At 25.0% G+C, this 25,657-nt stretch overlaps 6 protein-coding genes across 6 annotated transcripts; 3 read left to right on the top strand and 3 right to left on the bottom strand.

Annotated features, from left to right (window-relative positions):
• Positions 1-1,327: 1,327 nt before the first annotated feature.
• Positions 1,328-4,707, top strand: PmUG01_12019100 (conserved Plasmodium protein, unknown function; the record flags this gene model as incomplete). Its single annotated transcript, XM_029006392.1, has 2 exons — positions 1,328-3,335; positions 3,674-4,707. The coding sequence occupies 2 exons, from the start codon at positions 1,328-1,330 to the stop codon at positions 4,705-4,707; spliced, it is 3,042 nt and encodes a 1,013-aa protein (XP_028862885.1).
• A 1,246-nt stretch (positions 4,708-5,953) lies between these two features.
• PmUG01_12019000 (kinetochore protein SPC25, putative) lies at positions 5,954-7,635 on the bottom strand (the record flags this gene model as incomplete). Its single annotated transcript, XM_029006391.1, has 7 exons — positions 5,954-6,072; positions 6,196-6,291; positions 6,508-6,609; positions 6,912-7,008; positions 7,085-7,134; positions 7,325-7,390; positions 7,515-7,635. 7 exons carry the CDS (start codon positions 7,633-7,635, stop codon positions 5,954-5,956), a joined length of 651 nt encoding a protein of 216 aa, XP_028862884.1.
• A 1,531-nt stretch (positions 7,636-9,166) lies between these two features.
• PmUG01_12018900 (dynactin subunit 2, putative) lies at positions 9,167-11,408 on the bottom strand (the record flags this gene model as incomplete). Its single annotated transcript, XM_029006390.1, has 2 exons — positions 9,167-9,315; positions 9,479-11,408. The coding sequence occupies 2 exons, from the start codon at positions 11,406-11,408 to the stop codon at positions 9,167-9,169; spliced, it is 2,079 nt and encodes a 692-aa protein (XP_028862883.1).
• Positions 11,409-15,005: 3,597 nt separating this feature from the next.
• On the top strand, positions 15,006-16,939 carry SEC61 (protein transport protein SEC61 subunit alpha, putative; the record flags this gene model as incomplete). The annotated part of the gene is made up of 2 exons (XM_029006388.1): positions 15,006-15,009; positions 15,525-16,939. 2 exons carry the CDS (start codon positions 15,006-15,008, stop codon positions 16,937-16,939), a joined length of 1,419 nt encoding a protein of 472 aa, XP_028862882.1.
• Positions 16,940-18,394: 1,455 nt separating this feature from the next.
• PmUG01_12018700 (nuclear import protein MOG1, putative) lies at positions 18,395-18,901 on the bottom strand (the record flags this gene model as incomplete). The annotated part of the gene is made up of 1 exon (XM_029006387.1): positions 18,395-18,901. One exon carries the CDS (start codon positions 18,899-18,901, stop codon positions 18,395-18,397), a length of 507 nt encoding a protein of 168 aa, XP_028862881.1.
• Positions 18,902-22,535: 3,634 nt separating this feature from the next.
• Positions 22,536-23,669, top strand: ALBA2 (DNA/RNA-binding protein Alba 2, putative; the record flags this gene model as incomplete). Its single annotated transcript, XM_029006386.1, has 3 exons — positions 22,536-22,777; positions 23,130-23,404; positions 23,569-23,669. 3 exons carry the CDS (start codon positions 22,536-22,538, stop codon positions 23,667-23,669), a joined length of 618 nt encoding a protein of 205 aa, XP_028862880.1.
• Between the last annotated feature and the right edge of the window lie 1,988 nt (positions 23,670-25,657).

The following is a 25,657-nucleotide window of genomic DNA, read 5'->3' as shown; positions in this document are numbered from 1 at the left end:
GATAGGTATGTAAATATATGCTGTATAATCACGTACATATACGTACATATGTACTTGTATAAAAATATACGTGAAAATAAATAAATATATATATATATATATATTTATTTATTTATTTTTTGATTTATAATTACATATTAATAAGTAGTTCTTTTCAAAAGATCTTTAAAATTACTATAGAAGATGCTTTAATCTCCTATTTGAAGAATACTATTCTAGCAGTACATAAAACTGAAGAGTCAAAGCTGAATAAAATGAGATTTATGAAAGGAATTAATAATGTTAATATATTTTATTATAATAAAAATAGTATTAGGAAAAAACTGTATGTATTTGTAAATTTCTTTTTCTTTTAGAATTTAACAATAAATATATTTATCATCGTTAGTAGTAGTAGAAAGGGCTTATTTTCATTTATATATTTCTGAAGTTATATCTTTAATATCATATGAGTAATGCATGTCATTACAGTGTTATCGTATATATAATACTCATATAACGTTACCATACGATTAGTTTAAATTTGTAATAGCTTCACTTGGGTGTTAATATATGTTTTCCATTATTTTTGCTTTTTTTCTCTCATTTTCCCTCCATTTTTGTGCTCGTTTTTTCGCACTTTCCCTCCATTTTTTTTTTTTTTTCCTTATTTATAAAGCTGTTCCAACGGGTACATTACATATGGCTATGAATACATTTAACCTGCTCATAGGCGCATGTTCATAAAACTTAACTTGCTTTAATTTGCTGTGTTATTTTTGTACATACAATTTATTTTTGCTTCAATTAGCAAATCGTTTATGATCCTTTTATAGTGACATAAGGTCGTCTCTTTTTATGTGCAGTTGCCTAGTTCTGGGAAAAAATAATTTGCACACTTACATACCCGCATATGTATATATATACATAGTATATATGCACCTGTACCAATATATGTACACACGCATATATATATATATTTATATATATAGATATGAACTTTTCTATTTGTACTTGCACATATGCACATTTATAATATGCAAATGCTACCTTACTGTATGTAAAATCGTGAAATATGGAACGTGAGTTGAACATCTGACTATATCATATTTAAGTCGTCTGTTTTTATCTTTTTTTTTGATGCATATCACTCGTAGGGAAGTTACTTGTTGGGTTAGATGTATGCATGCATGCGTGCGTGTATAAATATATATAAGTGTATATATGTGCACGTGTATTTGTGTGCTCACACATTTTCGCATGTACATATGTGCATGTGTTCATATATGTATATGTTCATATGCTTGTATGTGCAAATGTTCATAACAGGTAAATAAAAGAAACTAATATGGACACGTTTAAGGTGGACGAGATTATTAAGAAGAATGAAGACTTCAGTAAATATTATGAGTACGACACTAAGGAGAGTGACCAAGGTAAGTCAATGGAGGAAGTACACAAGGAAACATGTAATTTGAATAACATGAATAATTATTTTAATAAAGATATTGTTAAGATTAATGATGAAAATTGTGGGAACGACAAGAGTCGAGGGATCAGTAAGCATACTGAGGCAAATAGCCATCGTGATAGAACTCATAGGGAGGATATTATAAGAGGGAGGGACAACCAAAAGAAAGATGTCGTTGCTGCATCAAGAAATGAGGTGAATGAAGTTAACGGGGTAAATAAAGTTAACGAAGTAAATGAAGAAAAAGAGGAGGAGTCGGGAGGGAAAGAAGAGTATGAAGAAGAAGAAGATGATGAAGAAGATTATTCAAGTTCCATGGAATGCATTTCAAATGATGATAACTCCTATTATTCGATGTATGAAGGGTACAAAACTAATTATATTATGGAATCACTATTTGATAAAAATTCGTTTGTTTATTTTATGGTGCCTTTTAATAAATATAATTATACAAATTATTACACAAACTGGAATAAGTTAAGTTTTCGTATGTATGCTTCTTTAAACTCTGTGACCCCAAAATATATGAAAAAAAAGAGGAAAAGAAATAGTCTAACTACCTCATATAATAGTATTAAAAATACGATAAATACTAACAACAGTAGTAGCAATAAAAAAATTAACGGCAATTATTGTGGTAATTATATCCAAAGTAATGATGATTATACCACAGATTACAATTTCAATAACCCTTTAATTTCCATTTTAAATAATTTCTTATATTTCTTAATACTTAGTGAGTTTTTAAATTATAATGAACTATATAAATTGATGCCATTATGTAAATGCTCATACGATATTTTTAACAATTTTTTTTATATTAACGTTCATATAAATCCGTTCAAACAAAATATTAAAGACATTATGCTTTTCCTAAAAGAGAACAAGGAATACCAGTTTAAAATTTTAAAAAGTGTGAATTATAAAATGAGAAGTTACGAAAAATTATATGACCATAAGAGGGAACTGTTGAATGGAAGGGGAGTATGGGTTCATAACACAAATGAAGTGTTTGAGGAAAGGAAGCATTCCAGAGAGGAACATTGGGTATTAAGTAATGCGCAGAATGGAAACAGCGGAAATAAAAACAGTGGTGAAATAAATAATTATGTTAATAATGATATTAAAAAAAACAATAATGATAATCATAGTAATAATTTGGATAAGCTGCATGCTTCAGATAAGCTTACAAAGGGATCGTATATAGCAGGGAAAGAAGAAAACCATGATTGCTACGGAATGATGGAAAGAATGGTTAGAGAGGGAGAGCAAAGGAACTCTTATGAAAAGGCTAGTCTCATACCTAATAAATCAGTACAAAATAACGTTCTTTTTACAAATAATATTATTAACATTAGAAATCTATTTAGCTTATATGAATTTACAAGAATATATTTAAGCAAATATAATAGAGAGAAGGTTCATTTTTGTATATCTGATGAGAGTTTTAAGTATGATTTTAAAAGACCGAGTACATTTTTTAATGATGTATTTCCTTATGGAAATAAAATATGTTCTTTTGAGTATAAAGTGAAGTTAAAAAAACATGTACAAAGAAGGTGGAATTTGAAAAGTAATTATGTGCATGAAAATTACTTTCATCATATATCGGATCATTCAAATAATGGGGGAATAGTAAAATTAATTGAAAATAAACATAGTAATTTGTATCCTTCCTTTACTTCTTTTATATCATTAGACAAGTTTGGTTATGTTAATCTGTGGAAAATTGATGATCTAAATTCGTTAGTTCCAAATATTTTACTTAAATCGAAGTTATCTCTCAGTGGCAGCAAACATATTATGGCGACGGATTCGGTTAACCTAACAAGTGACAAATTTTTGTTAGCCGACAGCTCCTCCTTGTACTTCTTTTCTCTAAAAGGTACCAAAAAAAATAGAGAGCAAATTGGGGGTTATGCGAACCCCCCCTTTAAGTGAGTGAGTGTGCAGATTCAACTATATCGATGCTCATGCATATATAGGAACAAATAGGAATACATGCGAACACATATATAAATATATATATATATATATATATATATATATATATAAACATACTCTTGATTGCATCCCCCTCTGCAACGCGTACATTTGGTTTATGCCTGTTTTCGTGTGTCCGCACCGAAATCGTCTAAACAACTTGAATGATTTATGTTTCGTAAATGCCCCTATATCTCGTGGAATATCCATATTTTTAATGATCTCTTTTTCATTTTACAGATGAAGGGGAACTACCACTGACGGGAGTTATCGCCCTGAATACATGCAAAGAGAAGGAAGAAACAAAGATAAAGAACATTGTAAAAACTGATAAGAACAAATGTTGTGTTGGTTTAAGTAAGGCAATATGCTATAGAGTAGACTTAGAAAGAGGTGAGATCGAAAGTAATAAGAAAGTAATGGAGAATTTACAAAAAATAAATTGTTTTGATACAAATACAAACATAGTTTTAAGTAAAAAGAATATATTAATTGATGATAGAAGAGTAGCAAATTATGTATCCTATGTAAATTATAATTTAATAGATTATGAAAATGAGAAGAAATATTATAATAGTGACAACTCTTTTAAAGATTTTAGCTTAACTGGTATTTCATTAACTTGTTTAAATTCGAACAATTCAATTTTTCTATTTGATTTAAGATATAAATACCCTTCAACTTGTTTATATTATGAAAACGTAATTACAGAAACGTATAATTTGAGAGAAAGTGAAAAATTGAAATATTTAAATATGTTGAAGAGGAATTATAATTCAAGGTATTATGTAAATAATAAAAAATATTGTGGTTTTCACGATAATGTAATTTTATATCCATGTGTTGTTAGTGATCATGTAGACAGATCCATAAAAGAAGAGGAAGAATACTATGTAAAAAATAAAATTTTATCAGATGAATCATTTATATATTCTATAATAAAAGAAAAAAAGAAAAGAGAATTTTATAATATTCCTAGTTCTTATTTAAATATGTGGAGGTGGTGTGATAAGAGGCAGTTTAAAACATTTTTTCATTATTATGAAGATCTAACTAGTAAACGAAATATAACAAGTACAACAAATATGGCAAATACATGTTATCAAAAGTTATCCTTCGATTCAATATACAAGTTTGTTGATGCACCAAATCATATTTTCCTTACTTATGAAAATTCCAATTTTATCCATTCCCTTTTGTCACCATCATATGGGTTGGAAATAAAAAGTTCTCTTAAGGAAGTCCCTTTTTTTATGCATCCTACAAATCTTTAACCATATAATGAATTGTATACCGCTTCTTACCCTTTGGCATTTTTCATGAATCTTGTGTATGTTTAACAATGATGGGAACGATTGAGAAGCAAGGGAGGGGGGGGAGGAACGCATATACATATATATATATATGTATGTATATATGTGTGTATATCACTGCACATTGCTGCTGCTTCCATTTTTTTTTTTTCACCATACGCTGTTGATGTTTTGAACCACGCCTTATATACCCATGACGGATGAACATAACTCTGTCATGACATAAATAGAAACATAGCCTTTTACCCTTTTTTAAATAAAAAAGGATAAAATTATTTTATATCCCTTTAGTTTTTTATTTACTTTTAATTTATTTAAGCTTTATTAATTTAATTTAATTTAATTTTTTTTTTTTTTTATTATTATTATTGACGAAGATTTTTATTGTCTCCATTTTGTGAATATGTTTATTTATTAAATGAAAAAACAAAATTGCGTAAGCAAAAAAAAATGAAAAACAAATATACAGTCCTTTCAAAGTGGACAGTTAAATCATGGGAACTTATTTTAATTTCTTCGTAAGTGTATGTTGGGGCAAAAGCGGACACTCACGTTTTGTCACGGCTGTATCGTATCGTGCTTGCGCAACTAGCTTTGATCGAAGATTTGGTCAGTATTAAAAATTATTATCTCCATAATTTTAGGGAAAGCATTTCCCAATTTTCACGAAATTATGCGCGAGTAGTAGTTCTATATTATTCCAATTTTGAAGATATCCACTTAAATATACATGTACATATATCGCATATACCCCTCTTGTGGCTAAAATGGAAATTCATGTAGCAGCTTCCCTTTTGCACATATTAAACAGTAACAAAAGAAAAAAAAAAAATAAAATAAAAATAAAAATATGAGAAATTTTTTTTTATTTACAAATATATGTTTCCTTTTTACGTATATTTTTTATTTTAAACTTTGTGTCCTTAAAAATACGTACGAAAAATGAAGAAGTCACTACTTAAATACTTATATAGTTTTGTATCATTAACACGTATATTACAAAAAAAAAAAAAAGAAAAAAAAAAATTAAACATTTTTACGTACAAAAAATGCACATAACACAATGCACACCTAAAATGTGCACTTTGGATATATGAGAACTCGTTGAAGTGGTGTGCAAAACAAAAAAGAAAAAAAAAAAAAAAAATTTCCACATATTATTAATATTTATTCTAGTTTATTCCTGTCCATTCCAGTTCACTCCAATTCATTTCAGTTCTTTAAATGACTTTCTGAGTAGACAGCAGAACGTGGTAAAGGGCATGCCCTTATTTAAACTGTTCACGTAATCTTCGAATTTGTTTAAGCGAGGTGCCGTTTCAATAGCTGCAAAAAAATTGTTTGTTTGAATGTACATAGTGTGAATATGTCCATGTATTCACATACAAATATGTGCAAACTATATGTATACTTGCATACATTTGCACCGATTAAAGATTTCTGCCTGACCTTCGTACGTTCCATTGTGCAAAGTGACAGTAGCTCGATACTTCTTTTGCGGGTCAGACATTTGGATGTTATAAAATTCGATTACAATTTTATCATCTGCTTCAATTTTAACATTTACGACAAAGGGAAAAAAAAAAAAAAAAAAAACAATAGTAATAATAAAATAGTAATAATAATAAAAAAAAAGGCACACATATTTCCAGACAATTACACAGAAAAATGTCTTACAAAAGGAACAGGTGGTTATACAATATGAACTAAAAAATTAACGGACGAGCGGTATATTAGAAAAAGCTTAAGCATTAGAAAAACCTTGAAGTATTATCTCAAATCCTAAAAGGTTATATAAAGTCTCTAGTTTTTTCTTCCATTCACTCTCAATATAGTCCTTATGTAATTTCACGGTGTTATATTCTGTTATAGCAAAATTTAAAGGGGAAAAGGAAAAGTATAAAGCACATGAAACGTAAGAAGCATACGAAATGTAAGAAGCATATGAAATGTAAGAGGCATATGAAATGTAAGAAGCATGTGAAATGTAAGAAGTATATGAAATGTAAGAAGTATGTGAAATGTAAGAAGTATATGAAATGTAAGAAGTATATGAAATGTAAGAAGTATATAAAAAGTAAGAAGCATAAGAAAAGCAAAATGGCGTATGTAGGTAATGCAAATGGACAAAAAAAGCTCATGGGATCGTAAATAAAAAGAAGTACCTAATTTAGATGAATCAAAGTTTTTCAAAATTAAGTTAAGTCTTTCATTAATTTCGTCAATTAATTTGGGAAATTCGTCTAATTTTTTCTCCTCCTCCTATGTGCAAAATGGTGAAGGGAAAAATGGTTAGAGGTAAAACGGTTCGAAAGACATAATTATGTAGACTTCTTACCATGACACTCTCCTTCAGCTCAGTTACCAAAACGGTATTGGCTTCGATCTCTTAAAAAAATAATAAGCATAATATATATTAAAAAAAAAAGAAAAACATACTTATATATGTATATATATTAATAAACCTTTCTTTTAGATAAAAAAAAAATTATAAAAAAAAAAAAATAAAAATAAAATGAATTGTTAATATACATACTCATATGAAGTTTTCATTTTGGTCAGCTAATTTCAAGAATACCGTGAGTTATCCTATTAATTGATATTTTTTTTTCCTTTGTTTTATTTTTCAGAATTTCTATTTGCTCTTTGAAAAAAAAGAAAAAAGTAAATTAAAAAAAAGCTATATTTTCGTACACTGTAATTAAAAAGGAAGTTCAAGTGCATTCCTTGTATTTCGGCATATTCACTGTATGATCATTGAATCTTACTTTTTTCGTTTTCAATGTATGATATTAATTCATTGTACTGCTTTTCATTGTCCTCAACTATCTGATTTATTTGTTGTTGAAGAGACTCTTTTATTTTGTTATTATCTAGTACGTCCTCCATTGCATGAATTTTTCTTTTCCTTTTTTTTGTATATTTGTATTTTCCGCGTTATATTATACTTACATTTCATGTATAATATTTTGCGTTTTGTCCGTTTTGTATAGTTTTTGCCTTAATTTACTTCTGCTTTGAAATTTATTATTTATTTTATTTTATTTATTTTATTTTATTTATTTTATTTTATTTATTTTATTTATTTTAATTTATTTTATTTATTTTATTTTTTTGTTTTTTTTGTTTTATCTCGTTATACACGTACTAATTATTTTGTGTGAATTACTGTCTATTATATATTAACATATAAATAGGATTAACTTAACAACGTATAAAACATTTTACGTTTCGTCGCATCTTAAAAAGGTACAAGAATCAATAAGCACAATCAATACATACATATTTGAACATATACAGACATACGCGTATATGTATATGTATACATATGTGTATACGTGTAGAAATGTAAAACAATTTCCCTTCGCCCAATTAAAACTCTTGTATGTGTTACATATTTTCATCTAGTTCAAGTGCAAAAAGTTTCTATTGGTTTAATAAAACACATTAAAAGGGGATAATAATATATTAAATGAAAAATAAAATATTATAAAAAAAAAAAAAAAGTTAACCGCTTTTTTTTTTTTTTTAAGAAAAATTTAATTTTGAAAAAGCACTTCAAAATTTAAAAAATATTATATAATGAAATTAATTTATTATTAAAAAAAAAAAAAAAAGAAAAAATAATATATATATATCATCAACATGAATGTGCATATATAAATGATTATCTTTGTTCTGATAATAATGTGAAGTGTTTTACTGTTTGGCTTTATCCTGTTTATATAAAATACATAAATGAATGAATAAATGAGTATGGGGATACACAAATATTAAAATGTAGCAAGAAAAAAATGATCGTTTAATTATTCATAATTTTAAAACCGCACAATCCCTTATATTTTTAAACTTAATGATGAAATTATAGAAGGGGATACTAAAAGAAAAAGAAAAAGAATTGGAAAATAATGGAACGTAGGAATTAAGGAAATAATAAATTAAGGAATTACGAAAAAGAGCGCGAAACAAAACTAAATCTGTAAATTTAAATTACCACAAAAAAGAAATAAAATAAACGTCCATATTGTTTGCTCGCAGCTGTATGTTTGTCCATTTATGTTTTCTCGCTATTAATTACACATTTAATTAAGTACAAAATAGAATAATGGAAATGAGAGATAACAAAATGAGATAAATATACAGACGTAGGTATATATATATTTATTTATTTATAAGAGAAATAAAGTTCTAAAATTTTTTTTTTTTTTTCTGTTTTTATTTTTGCAAACTACATATAAATGAGAAGTTAATAACAAAGCCTAAACCAAATTAGGAAGAAAAACTGATTAGAAAAATTATAGTATATGCGCAAGAAAAAAGAAAGAATTTTTTTTTTCCCTCTTTTTTTTTTTTGTTTCGTTAATTATTATGAACAAAATGGAAAGGATGAAAATTTTATGAACAATTAATATTCAGAAACTTAATTATTATTTGAAGGGGAAACTTCTGATTGTATTTTTTTTAATGTGTCTTGAAGCAAATTAACATTTTCATCAATTTTACAGTTCAGTAATTTAATATTTTTCTCTGCCAAATTCAGTGTCTCGTCTAGCTTCGCTTGTTGCTTTTCTAAATCTGGGAATATGGAAGGACGAAGGAAAAAGAAAAAAAAAAAAAAAAGCATCTATGAGTGTTGCACGGGTAGATTTACGTGTATGCTCAGCGCATGCATAGATTTATGTGTACGCGTATTACACACATATGCCCACACTTGTGCAATTGTTCATCATACCTTCTATCCTTGAGGAGAACGATTGTGCGTTATCATGTATTTTTTTCAATTGATGAAGTCTGGTTAAAATATTAGGAATTATGTGATGGGTTTTTTTCCATATATCTAAGATCTTAAAAAGTTCATCAATTGATTCTTCATAATTTCCTCGTTCTTTTGATATGTTCAGGAGATCTTTTTTAAATTTTTTTAGGTTTAGAAATTCGGACTGAAGATTTTGCATCTTTTTTTTTACGCTCTCTAATTTATTTGAATCTAACAAACTTAGTTTATTATATAAATCTAAAATAGCATGGTTAAGATCATCATATGGAAGCATAGATATTTTATCAATACCTAAAACCTTTTCAATATTTGAAATTTTTCTTTCTAGCATTAATAAATCCGTTACCTGAACATCTTTTTCCTGCGCATTTGTAAGAGTATATATATCAAATTGTTCGGAATTGGAAACCCTAAGATTATCCCCTTTTTTTGTATCTTCATTATTCCGCTTATCTTCATCATCCCAATTTAAATTATTATCCTGCCAACGCTTCAATGTTTCGAAAAGAATCCTAGCGTCTTTACAATAATCATAGGTAGTGGCATATTTTTCCATAGATACTCTTTCGTCTTTTTCCGTTTTAAATAGTTTTTTAAGCGTATCATCATTTAACATATTGCTTATATCGTTTTTTAAAGAAAACAGTTCCATTAGTATTTCGGGTGCTTCCCTATTATGTAAAATTTGTTTAAGTATTTTTTCATGTTCTGCTAGCTCTTCGTCATCTAGTTTATTATTTATGTTTATGGGGTTTGTTTGTTCTTTTCGCATTCTTGTTATGTCGTTAATATATAATATAATATCCTCCACTTCACATTTTAACTTTTGTAAATAAGATAAAGGATCGTCTAAATAGCTATGCATGTTCTGGTTATACTCATACTTACTCGAATTGTTATACCTTAATTTCGAAGGATCAACATCTACAACAATACCGTTATTATTGTAGTGCTTAAAAATTTTATTTTTATAAAATTCGTAAGAATATATAGCTTTATTAGTGCATGTTTCGTCTAAAATGAGGCTTTTATTTTCGTCTGTTATTCCATATTTATTATTCATTATTTCGGACCCATATTCCAACGAATTTTTATTTTGTTTAACTTTAGAATTATCTGCTGTTGTTAACATACTTGATAGGTACGTATCTAAAGGAGAGGAATATATATTAACATTTATTTCATCTAAAAAATGCTTATTCATCGTAACTACATCTTTGTATAATTCATTTGGATCATTATGACATAATGTATAACTAGATGTATCTGGAACATATTCATAAACATCTTTTTCTTGTGAGGTAAAAAAAAAATCTCTCATGTTTAGTTTTAAGTTTTCCTTTGTTAATTTTCTACTTCTGTTCATATGAATATCTTCTTTTTTTATATAGTCTGATATATTTTCCACTTCAAATAATTTACTTCCACTTTTTTGCTCAATTTTTTTGCTTTTTAACTTTACATTGTACAATAGCTTCTTATCTGCTAGATAATCGTCACATGTACTTGAAATAATAATTTTACTATTTTTTTCATTCTCTAATGAATTTAACGGTATATTATCTTCTTTTTGTTTTTCATTTACAATCCTGGTAATGCCTTTATTTCGTTCTTCATTCTCATTAGTCGTTGTATTTCCGAAAGAAGCATGAATCTCTTTTTCCACGTTGTTTTCGAAGCCGTTTTTTGCGTATTCCGATTTTAGGTTCCGTTCATGTTGTTCATGTTGCTCAGGTTGTTCATGCTGTTCAGGCTGTTCAGATTCATATTCTTCTCGTTTTACTGATAGATTGTCTTGTTCATGTTGCTTACTATTATCACTTTGCTCAAAATGCTCGCTATCATCACTGTGTGTTTTTAATTTCCTTTCCGTTGATGTTTCCATATTTGCCAAAGTTCTCCTCGAGTGATTAGCCTATATGTTGTTTGCACTAATAGTGCTTATTTGTTTTTATTTTTTACTTTGTCTATTTTGTATACAACAAAAAGTGTACATATATAAAATGTTTTGCCGTTATATAATTATACTGAAGATGCTTAGTTATCCAATTTATATAATTTTAAAAGTTCACTTTTGTATATTGCAACATTGCACATATGGAAAGGTAAACAAGGAAAAAAGGAAAAAAAAAAAAAAAAATGGGGAATACACACCTACGCATACATTACATTTTAGCATTACAATAAGAGAAAAAAAGTGTACTTATGCGTATATATATATATATATATTGCATAATTTTTTTAAGTATAACATAAAGGAGTTTATTTTCTTTTTGATTGGTATTTTTGCGTATACGGAGAAGAAGCACTTGTAAGGTTTTAACCAAGCCCATGTTTCACATATTTTGTTATTCGAAAAACACATTCCATTTATATTTGAACTAGGGTTAAAATTGAAAAGACGCAAAAAAAAAAAAAATAAAATAAAGGAAAAAAAAATCAAGGCATAAAAAAAAGTAAAACTTTTGAAGACGGTTAAAACTGTGCATTTGTTTATGTTTTGGTATTTATTCTTGTATATGTTTACCAGTTTAAGCGTTTGCATATATTCACTTTTTGCTGCTTACATATATTCACTTTTTGCTGCTTACATATATTCATTTTTTGCTTCTTGCATATTTACATTTTATTCTGCTTGGTTATTACTCTTTTACAATTTTGCAAATTTGCTCTTTTTTCGTTTGCTTGTTTGCACTTTTACCGGTATGCTTGTTTATGTGCTTATATTATTGCCTATTTATGAGCTTGCAGCAACTATTGGGGGATTAAATATTTTACCTAATTCCCCTTCTTTAAAAAAAGAAATATTCTTCATTAGTTAACTGAGAACTGTTATTATTTTTTCTTATCTTGTGTCGTCTATAAATATACAATTGCACATATTCCTTTATAAAAGTATTTATATATATATATATTTATATATACTTTTTTTTTTTTTTTTTTTTTTGGTGCTGTAATTCATAGTATTGTAAATATATATTAAGAAATTTCACCATACACTTTAATAATTTTACACGTCCTTAATAACATATAAAGCGTTTAATCAAAATATATTACGCAAGTTTGTATTGTATAACTTGTTTCTGTTTAAATTATAAACAGACTGAAAACGATTTTTTATTTATTTATATACTTTTTTTTTCTTAAAGTGGAGAATTTTATTTTCTGTCCATGTAAGAAAAATATGTTCATATCAAATTTTTTCCTAGGTCTTTTTTTTTTTTTTTTTTATGAGAGATTCATAAAAAAGCGAAAATAAAAGAATGAGTAAAATTATTTATATTACCATACAAAAATAAAGAAAATTCTTTACAAGAAACTCCACCATTCCAGATATTTCTATCGAATTTTATGGAATATCTTTTGTTTTATTTTTTTGACTATTTGAGCAAATTTCTAAAGTGCAGAAGTTCTCATAATGACTATGCAGCTACAATATGAATTTATACAACTGTCATCAGTTGTACACATAATCGCGTCTTTTTTTTTTTTTAATATGAAAATTACTGTGCTTTATAAAACTTAACCGAGGGAACATATGTTTTTCTTTAAATGGTAAACATTGAAACTTTTAAGGGTTTATTAAAAATTTAGCATTTAAATAAAAATTTTTTTTGGAATTATAAATATAGCAGAGAAGGGTTATCTATATATTACAAGTGTAAAAATGTGTTGTAAAATTTTTCCATAAGCGAAACAAAATAAATGTAACCTCATATTTGTGCTGTCTTTACCATAATTCAACTAAAATACCATGCTTTATTATCCCTTCGGATAATAAAATGGATGTATACAAATGTTTTTTTACAAATTAAATAATAATGTGCGATGTACGTTTTGTTTTTTCTTATTCATTACAAACAAAAACATAGGTAATTACAACTAAAAAAAAAAGAAAAAAGGTATATATGTATGTACGTATGTATATATATATATATATATATTATTTATTCGTGAAAAATAAAAATTAACGTCGTGCAACATCTCATGTGCTCTACAGTTTGCTAGAAACATTAGAAAGTATAACTACAATAAATGTAACACAATTTTAAGTTGTTTAAGAATATTGCTAAAAGGAAAAGCAGTTATTATATTATTTATATGTTAACATAATTTATTCGTGAAGATATGGTACTAAGCGTGTTAACTCGTACAACATAAAAGAAAAAATTTCAAAAATATTTTCTTGAATTATATATATATATATATATATACACATATTCCCAAACATATACAAGTACACAAACGTATATTTATGAAAAAACTAATGGACAATTGTAATTTAAAAAGTGAAAATTTTTTTTTATCAATATTTGTAAAATTTTGCTTGGAGTAAAAATTTTATATTGAATAACGCACAGTTGCCACTGTAATACAGTACGCGTTAAATAAAGAAATAATATAAAATATGAAAGTTACATTTATACATGTATATATTTATATATATATATATATATATATATATATATATATATATATATACGCATAAATACATATGTATACATAATACATATATATTTATATAGTTTAAAAAAAAAAAATATATATAAATAAAATAATAATAAAATGATAAAATAATGAAGTGACACAATGACGAAATTCATAATATACACTTAATAATTTCCTAATTGTATATACATTTGTACATGTATACTTTTTTTTTTTTTGTTCGATATTATATTTTTTATTTGTTTAAAAATTAGGTTATTATAATTTGCTATTTATCAGCATACGAGAGTATGCGTTAGTTGAAGCTCATATTATTAGAGTATACACAATAATAAATTTGTCGTAGTATATAAAAACTATGTGTTTATTTATTTAGGTTTTTGTTTTTTGTTTTTTTTTTTCCTTTTTTTTTTTTTTTATAAAATATTTAAAATAATAAATTAATAGGTATATGCTAACACATAAAAAAGAAAAACAAGGAAATAAGAAGGACAAGATTCAAATAGATTATATTGTATAGTAAGATGAAAAAAAAAAAAAAAAAAAAACTAATTAGGTGAAAATAGCTAAAAGAAATACATAAACAGAATGAATGAAGTGAATATATGCTACTCTGTATGTATATATGTATACATACATATATGCATATATATATATGCATATATATATATATATATATATATGTAAAGCATAAATGACTAGATTTTAATATTGTGTACGTTTTTTTTGAGTGGTAAATAAATAGCAAGAATGGTATAAATGTAGTATAAATGTCGTATAAACGTCGTATAAATGTAGCATAAACGTACTACAAATGTAGCATAAACGTACTACAAATGTAGCATAAACGTACCACAAATGTAGCATAAACGTAGTATAAATGTAGCATAAACGTAGTATAAATGTAGCATAAACGTAGTATAAATGTAGTATAAGCGTCGTATAAATGTCGTATAAATGTATGAATAATTTTTTTTTTATTTATTATAAAGCAGGAACGCAAGAGTGAGAAAGAAACCTAAATAAGGAAAGAATGGGTAAGGAAAGGAAAAAATACATTTTGATCATTTTATACTGATATTTGTTAAAACTGAATTTTTCAGTAAAGTAATATATATTATATGAGTACAACGAAATATTATTACACTGTTGTGTAACATGTAAGTAGGAAACGTATGTGTCCATATGTGAAGTGAACACTGCTCACCTACATATTTACATTTTCAAAGAGGGATAAAATTCTAATTCATATGAAATGAATGCCGACAGTGATAATCATATTTTTTGCATAATTTACATAATTCGAATAATTAATGTTTCTGATACGTATATTATTCGATGGTTGTCTAATATGACTGATTGCACATTAAGAGTTATTTCCGAAATCGACATATTTACTCCATCCCTTAAAAACATAAATGTGCAGAAGTGTTTAAATCGCATGTTCATCCCTACCCATGGGCCACATATATTTCATTTATTCATTTTGTGCATCATTTATTGCTTCTTTTTTTTTTTTTTTTTCCCTTCCAACCCCGCGTCTATTATACAGTGAGATTCCTAAACTTGATAAAGCCTGTTATGTTTTTACTGCCTGAAGTGCAGTCGTCAGATAGAAAACTACCATTTAAGGAAAAGTTATTGTGGACAGCTGTGTCTTTGTTTGTATTTTTAATATGCTGCCAAATACCGTTATATGGGATTGTTACGAGTAAGTCTAGTGATCCGTTTTATTGGATGCGGGTAATTTTAGCATCGAATAGAGGAACGTTAATGGAATTAGGTATATCACCAATAGTTACAAGTGGTATGGTTATGCAGTTATTAGCAGGATCTAAAATTATAGATGTGGATCAAAGTTTAAAAGAAGATAGAACATTATTTCAAGGTGCTCAGAAATTATTAGGTTTGCTAATAACATTAGGGGAAGCTATTGCTTATGTTATTAGTGGTATATATGGGAATTTATCAGAAATAGGAACAGGTCATGCAATTATAATTATTCTTCAGTTATTTTTTGCTGGAGTAGTTGTTATATTATTAGATGAATTATTACAGAAAGGATATGGTTTAGGATCTGGTATATCGTTATTTATTGCAACAAATATATGTGAAACAATTATGTGGAAATCTTTTAGTCCAACAACTATTAATACAGATAAAGGAATAGAATTTGAAGGGGCTATTATATCTTTAATATATTGCTTATTTACAGAATCGAATAAAATATCAGCTTTAAAAAAAGCTTTTTATAGAACACATGCACCTAATGTTACTAATTTACTAGCAACCATTTTAGTTTTTTTAATAGTAATATATTTACAAGGTTTTAGAGTAGATTTATCAGTCAAATATCAAAGCGTAAGAGGACAACAAGGAACCTATCCTATTAAATTATTTTACACTAGTAATATTCCAATAATATTACAAACAGCTTTAGTTTCTAATTTATATTTTTTTTCTCAAATATTATATAAAAGATTTAAAAATAGTATACTAGTTAATATATTAGGTCAATGGCAAGAGGTAGAATCTAGTGGTACATCTATACCAATTGGTGGAATAGCATATTATATATCTCCACCAAATTCTTTTGCTGACATAACAAATGACCCTTTTCATACATTAGTGTACATATCTTTTGTTCTAGTTGCATGTGCATTTTTTTCAAAAACATGGATAGAGGTGTCTGGTAGTTCAGCCAAAGATGTAGCAAAACAGTTAAGAGATCAACAAATTGGTATGAGAGGGTTTAGAGATACACCCACTTCGTTAACTCGTGTCTTTAACAGATACATTCCCACCGCAGCTGCTTTCGGTGGTATGTGTATTGGTGCCTTAACAATTTTAGCTGACTTTCTAGGTGCTTTAGGTAGTGGTACAGGTATTCTACTGGCAGTTACAATTATCTACCAGTTTTATGAAATGCTCTTGAAGGAACAAGAAAAAGCAACGTCATTATTTTAAAGGTCAATCCCATATATGATAAAGGCATGAAAAACGATTTTTGTAAAACAGGCCATTTTTTTTTTTTTTTTATTTAAAAAATATTTCTTCCTTTTTTTATTTCTTTCGTTCATTCTTACTTAATTTCTTTCGTTTTCCTTTTTTCTTTTATCTTTTTTTTTTTTTTTTTAAATGTCACGATGGGGGAAGTTATAAAAAATACGTGCGTATGTGTATTCATGTGTACATTTGTATAACTAACTATGCCCATATGCGCACATGCGTATGAGTATATATGTATATATATATATATATATATATGTGTTTGTAAGTACGTGTGTGCGTGCATGTATACATGCCCTTTGTATTTTTTTTTTTTTTTTTTTTTTTTCTTTTACGATATTATATAGAATAAAATAACCTATTTTAATTGCCGTATTCTTCATTCATATATGATCTACCACCTTATGAAATATTTGATCAATTTTATGAATAACAAAACATAACGAAGAAAAAATGCCTACCAAAAAATTATATATTAAAACACAAAAGTAAAAAGTTGTGTAAATTTATTATGCGTTATAGCAAAAATTGAGGGAGTGAGCTCAGCACTCAATGGAAGCGCGTGCTTAAAAAGGTACATAGTGTGTGTTATGTTGTGTATGTTAAGGTGTGTCTTATAAGGCATGCATGTGTAGATATATGCTTATTATGTGTTTACGCAATGAATATTGTCAGTATTTAGCGATTTTACTAAACTTGAATGAAAAAAAAAAAAAAAGAATAAAGTGTAAAGTTATTACATTGTGGATATTTAAATTCACTGAAACGTAATTTAAATGTATTTTTATAATTTTTTGAGATGTAAAACTTTGAAGAGTTATGTTTAAAAAGAGGAGAAAAAATATAGCAAATGTAAGGAGCATATTTAATATAATTTTGCTTTTTTTTCAAGATAAAAACACCAAAAAATGGAGATAAAAAATAAAATAAAATAGATAAGCAGGGTAATGAAATCAGATGAAAGAAGAAAACATTTCGAAAGTGTTGGAAAAAGGACTACATTTCAAACAACATCGTTGGGGGATTCTAAAAAAAGTAGCACACAATAAATTTGAAAGTGAGCAAGAATAATAACGACATAATTATATTGTAACAAAAGGATGTGGATGTATACAAACTGGGAAAAAAAAAAATAATAATAAAATAAAAATAAATTAAAAATATTAAAAAAATGATTAGAAATATAACTCAAAAGATAATTAAAAAGATAATTAAACAGACAATTAAATAGACAATTAAGCTCCTAATTAAAAACAATAAAAAATGCAATTAAAAAGTCAATTGAAAATATAGTAATACAGATGATGTTGCTTATTGTGGGGTTGTGTGGTATAAGCGGTAAGATGAGACCCCTGTTCTTGAAATATCATACAAACGCATAGGCCGTATATATATGATGTTACGAAATTTGGTTCAAACAAATAAGCTGTAATCAAGAATCCTAAAAGATTGTATCATTTCATTAAATATGTTCAACTCGGGATGAATATCCAAGTCTTCTTTTGGTATATTCCATGTAATTAATATATCAGCGTTATATTCTTTAAAGGAAAATATACAAATATATAGTAAAATGTTTTCGTATATATCTGAATTTTGTTTTTTTATTTTTTGTCTACCTACAATTAAAATATAATTTCTTTGTGAATGAGGTAAGCAACTATTATTTACAATAATCATGTTTTCAATACTACAGTTTTCTTTTGCTAAATCATAAAAATAAAATTCCCCCTTCTCATTATTATCTATATTTTGGTAACATACAACTTCAATAATAAAACATTTGTTATCAAATTTGTGAACGTACACTTCTTGGTTATCCGGTATTAACCTGTACTTTGATGCATCCAAGTAGTTGTCAGGAATATTCATTTTAATGTATTTATCAAAAAAATGATTCTCATATAATTTCTCTTCCATTTTTGTTTTCTGCATATATTTAAATATATATATATACGCTACTGCGCATGTGTGGAAAGGTTAACGCTTTTTCGTGGTAATATGACACTATTTTAAGCATAAAAAGTACAGAGAGATATAATTAAATGAGGGTATACAAAAGCGGGAGTACGTAGGTATTTATATGGCTTAAGGACTACTTGCTTATATTAATTTTATTTTTCTAATTTATTATTATTTGAATATTTTTACACAAATGCAACGGTATTTATTTTTTCTCCCATTTTTTTTTTTTTTTCCTTTTTTTTATATGTTCTTCAATTTTTAAGTTTATATGACATGCGTAAACAGTTTAAAAATGAAGGGTGGCGAGGATGATATAGAACGGCTGAAGGTGCTTTAAAAAATATATATTTTTTTTTTTTTTTTTTGTTATAAAAAAAAACGTGTGAAATGAATTATACTAAATTAGATATGCAAATGCTTTTAATTTCTTCCTTTAAATTTTCATTCTAACCTTTTGATCAAATACAAAATTAGAGGGAGCTGTGTTTTACTACTTAAAGTATAATTTGACGTGTTTCCTTTGGGTCTAACTCCACATATGCGCCTCTATACATTCTTACGTATATACATATAAAAGTATATATATATATATATATATAAATACATGAATATATATGTGAAGTTATGTATATGCGATGTGCCCACTTGTACAAAATATACATAATTCGCTGCACATATGTTCGTTTTACATTTATTTTTTCAGTTATTTCTGAAAAAAATGTTCATAATAAATAAAAGCGATTTAAATATATTTTTTGCAAAAAAATTAATGAAACTACAGTCGAATGCCGCAGAATTTGTAAATGATTTTTTATTTAAAGTCATGTGAAATTAAAAAGGAAGAAAGTGCAGCTTAACTAAAAATATTAAGAAAGTAATAAAAACTTTTGGTAGCAATATGTATTTACCAAATGTTTTTAATTATATAATTTAATATTCACTAAAACAACGAACAGTTTTATTACATTCTCTTTCTGAATGAAAATAAAATTGCGCGGGAAATTTGAATATATATATGTATATGTGTACATGTATGTTTTTATATTTTTAAGAACATCCATATGAGTCTACCTTTATTTATACTTATATGAAAATATTACTTTTCCTCCCAAATTTTGTGTACACAAATATTTATATATAATTTTTTATATGATCCAAATGTATGTACAAATTTTTAAAACATAAAAAATATTCTAGATGAATAATACATGTACCTCCAATATGAACAAATTATTCTACAGTTGCCTTTTAAATTATAAGCAATTGCCTTATTCATTTTTGAGTAATAATGTTTGTAAAGGTACATGTATATATATATACGTACATATAAGTATATGCTAACTTTTTTGTACGGTTATTTACGTTTTCGTAACGCCTTTTTGTGTTACATATTGTAATTTGGTTTCTTTTTTTTTTTTTTTTTTTTTCCAGCTTACTAATTTTGGGCCAGTTTCTTCTTTTGTTAATATAACCCCATAATTTCAACTTACATGGAAAATTACTCAATATGCATATATATATACATAAATATATATTTTTATTTAAATATATAAGTGTATAAAGAGCCTTGTTACATATATATGATCAAAGAAGGGAATTGTCAAGGTGAATTACGTAGTATCCGTATATGTTTTTACCTTCATGTACTATATATATGTGTGTACATACATACGTATTTATGTGTATACCCATATATGTAAACTTAATTTATTTTTTTTATTATATTTTTTGTAAAAAAATAATAAGATAATTAGCAAACTAGTGAATTTGTGGTAAATTAGGAGTAATTAAAAAAAAAAAAAAAAAAGGCACAAACAAACATGTGTACATAAATATTTTTTCAAACAGGTTGATAAACCAACACATTATTTGTAAGATAATATTTATTACTATTTGCTAAGGTGGGAGGAATGTTTACAGTCCTAGGGTTATGTACGTATGTTTTTATATGTAAATGTATATGCACTTATGTGGCTTGTAAAAAATTAACCCCATGTTTTAATTTTTTACAAATTTTTTTATCAATTCTCATTCTATTATATTTAATATATTTTCGTATATCTTTTTGTATTTTTTTTTATATTGAAAAAAAAAAAAGAAGAAAAACAAATCTATATATGTATTTATAAACACATATGTTTACATTGAATAAATTTCTGTAAGGTGGTAAAAAGAATAATGGCTAAAAAAAAAAAAAAAAAAAAATCAAATTTCCTTTTTCCTTATTATAAATGTAATTTCATAAATTTTTAAACAAGATACTAAAATTTTTTGCTCCATAATAAATATGTATAATATAACTGAATAGGTTTTATTTCAATGAGTCCTATTATTCTGAGATACATTATTCTTCGAGTAGTTTAATAAACAAAAAGCGTTTTGGGAAAAAGAGTTATTTACAAATAAAAACATTTAAATCATATGCGTATGAATGTATATTATAAATATACGTAAGTTATGTACATATATAATATAATAATACTTATCAGTGTATAACTGAGCCAAATAACTTAGCAGTATAAAAATGTATATATATGTATATATATACATAAATATAAATAATGATTTGAGTATGTACGCAATTACTTATGTACACAATACGTGTATAAATATACAGAAGTAATGTTTATTGTAAAATAAGGATTGTTTTTATATTACATCATTTTTATTTTATTTAAAAAAAAAGAAAAAAGAAAATTATATTTATGTATTTATTATGTAACAAGAAAAAGATCTACAAACAATTGTTTTGTACTTACATGAAAGTATTATAAAAAAATATAAAACAAAATAAAAAGTATTTTCATATATTTATAAGGAGAAAAATATTTTGAAGTCTTAAAAAAAAAAAAAATTATTTTGTAATATAAAAAAGGGAGAAAAATAATAAATTATATTTTCTTTTATAAGAATTCTCTACAACTTTTACTATTTTAACAATGTACATTTTTTTTTAAATTTTTATGAAATTTTTTAAATTGTCATATTATATAATTTTTTTTATTTTTACTTATACATATGTTTATGTAATAAAATAAATTATATTTATTATAAGTAGTTGTTAATTTACATATTTATTTTTGAATATTAAGAATAATTGTACTAATTAAAAATATTGAATTTTATTCCTTAATTTTATATTTTACATTATACGTTTTACATTTTACATTATACGTTTTACATTATACATTATTCGTTTTACATTATACATTATTCGTTTTACATTATACATTATTCGTTTTACATTATACATTTTACATTTTGCATTATACATTTTACATTATACATTTTAAATTATACATGATACATTTTAAATTATACATGATACATTTTAAATTATACATTATACATTTTACTTTTTACATTTTCATAACAAATTTCACATTTTTAATAAAAATTTTTTTTTATGAATAAATAATTTTTAAGTGCTATAATTTTTTTTGAAGCTTACTAATTATTGTATCATTCTTACATGCATAAATACATATACCACATATATTTGTATATATGTATAAATTCTTATGTATATAATTTTATAATACAAATATTTTATAAGTTGTATCGTTTTACATAATACTATTTTTCCAACATGCCTGGTAGCACAAAAAGCGACACAAAATTAGAAAACGAGATAAGAGTAAGTTATAAGAGTGATGCTTTAGATTACGTCTATAAAGCAATCGTTCTTTTTGAAACAAACGATGAAGTAATTTTATCGGGGGTAGGTAAAGCCATTAGCTCAGTTGTTAATGTTGCTGAAATGGTCAAGAGGAGGGCAAAAGGATTACACCAGTTTACCAAACTTTATGAAAAAGAACATACAATTAAAAGGTTCGAATTTTTTTTTCTTTATAAAAATTTATATTTTTGTACTTTGCACAAGTTTCTTATTACAGTTACAACTAGGAGTATAATTTGGCAGTTGTATTTGAACTTAAATTTTTTTTTTTTTTTTTTTTTTTTACATAATACGCCATACGTATAAATATATATTTATATGTTTTGTTTTTATTATATATTAGTTTTAATTCATAATTTTCCGACACGTTTGTTTTATATAGTTCTTGTTCTAATCTTTTTTTACATGGAACATACAGTGGATACACATATATTAATGTACATAGAAAAAGTATGAGATAGTATAATATGTAAAATGAACAAATTATATTTATTATTTTTATAGAGGGGATAATAGCGGATTAAAGAAAAATTCAAAGAGCGAAGATAAAAAATCGGACGATGAAGAAGAAGTGGATGAAGAAAATGAAAAAAATAAAGATTCATCAAATAGAATAATTGAATATAGTACTACTGTTCCATGTATGAAAATAATTTTAACAAAAAATGAAGACAAAATTGATAAAAATGAAATAGGTTACCAAAAACCATTAGATGATAAGGATGTAAATGTTATGACACCAGATCAAATATTAAAGGAAAAGTCTTACAGGAGGAGATGTAAGATTTTTTTAATTTTTATTGTTTTATTTTACTCCAAAAAATAATGTCCTTTTAATTTGTGTATAAAATAGTGTAAACCATTAATATGTATTATATATATATATATATAATTATGCACATGTGGAAACTTTTTTTTTTTTATTCTTTTATAACTATAACAGATAGAAGAGGTAGAGGAGGAGACAGATATAGAACCAATTATCGCAGACCATATTATGAAACTTCCATGTGGAATAATAGGAGATATGAAAAAAGAAATTAAGAATTAAAATGTGATATCTTTATTTTTACCCTATTTTATTACACATTACTTACATCTGTACATTTTACATTATATATTTATTTTGTATAGAATAATGAATAAAATTTTTGGTTATATATATGTGTGTATATACGTATATATATCTAATGGCATGTGAAGAAGTCTCCATATATTTCAAAATAGTTTTTAGAATCCCTTTTTACTTTTTGAAATTAAATAAAAATTCTGAATGATGTGGAAGAAGAACAGAAAAGAAATTGTGGAACTATTTCAATATATATTGAACATATTATTAGTATTTACTTTAAAAAAAAACATTTTACTATATATTATATATATATGTGTATGTATTATGTATGTATTTATGTATAAACCGATTATGTTTTAAATGTTCTTAAGTGTGTCAATAAATAAATTATAATTTTTTTTTTTTTTTTTTTTTTCATAATAATTATTATTAAAATAATGTTTATAATATGAAAAGTTTTTTAATTTATTAATGTTATGTTAGAATTTCATATTTCAAATATTTATTTTTTAATAGTTTAACAATATTAGTATTATTTAAAAAAAAAAAAAAAATATTAGTTTTTAAAAATGAATTTTAATGGAATAAAAAATAATATAAATGTTTCTCTATATTTTACATTTTTCTTTTGTTTAAAACCCTTGGAGCAGATGTAAATATAAGAAGTTTCTTTTTTTTTTTTTTTTTAAGGTTATCTTTTATAAGAAATTAAATTTGCACATATTGTATTAGAATTAATTACAACAATGATTAAAAAAAAAGAAAAAGGAATAGACGTAAATTGTTGCAACGCTAAAAATATTGTAAGTTCAGAATAAAAATAAAATGTAAAAATAAATAAAAGAAGTTGTTCATAGGGAGGTTGGGAGAAAATGTTGTAAAATGTACCAAATACATTATTTTTTTTTTATATATTATATTTTTGTTTGTTTTTTACTGAATTGAATAGAATGTTTCATCTGTTCTAGCATATTAATCTTTTGTACGTGGTTGAAAAAGAAAAAAAGAGAATAATAAGAAGACATATTTTTGTCTATATAAATGAAATACTGCATGTGTCTTATAAAAATAATGACATCATATTTATACATGTAACATTGATATTTAAATAATATAAATCTGTCATTTTGTTTCGTTTTAACTTGTTTTATTTTTTTTTATTTTATTCTCATTTTTTAATTGTTTAAAAAATATAATTTGAATTTACCGTGTTACAATTTTTCTCGTTTATTATTATTACAATACTTACTATTTTTTACTTTTAAACGAGAAAAGAACATTCTTTTTTTTTTTTTTTTTTTTTTTGGTAAATTTATTATATGGCTAACAATTTTAAATAAAAAAAAAAAATTATATCCATATTATAACTTGTTCGTAAATAAATTAAAAAAGTGTCTCATAAATTTTAATTTGTTCTTAAATGTTCATAAAAATTCGTTTTACATTAGCTTTAAGTATAAATACACTTACAACTATTCTCATATTTTACATCAGTTAATGTATATACAAAACGGGGAATAAAAATAAAGGTAAAACATGTATAAGTTTACGTATATATATATATATATATATATATATATATATATATATACATATTTATATTTATATCTTTATATATTTAATGAAAAAAAAAATTTATACTGCCTTTTTTTTTAGTAATTAATGAATAATATTAACCCATAAACGTTTATAATATAATGTTTATGTACAAAAAAAATAAAAAATAAAAATACGAATGAAAAAATATTCATGTAAAAAGGTATACACATAATATTAATTCAGTGTAATATCTAATCGTTTTTACCTTTTTCATTGAAATATGATAAAAAATTTTGAATATTATATTCACTTTTTATTTTATTTTATTATTTTTTTTTTTTTTATCATACATTTACATATATAGCTTATGTATGTATATACATATTTCAACAAATTTTTTTTTTTATTATTAGCTGTAAAA

This window comes from Plasmodium malariae (genome assembly GCF_900090045.1).
Source record: "Plasmodium malariae genome assembly, chromosome: 12".
Taxonomy (NCBI): domain Eukaryota; phylum Apicomplexa; class Aconoidasida; order Haemosporida; family Plasmodiidae; genus Plasmodium; species Plasmodium malariae.
This window is presented reverse-complemented; position numbering and strand designations above follow the sequence as displayed.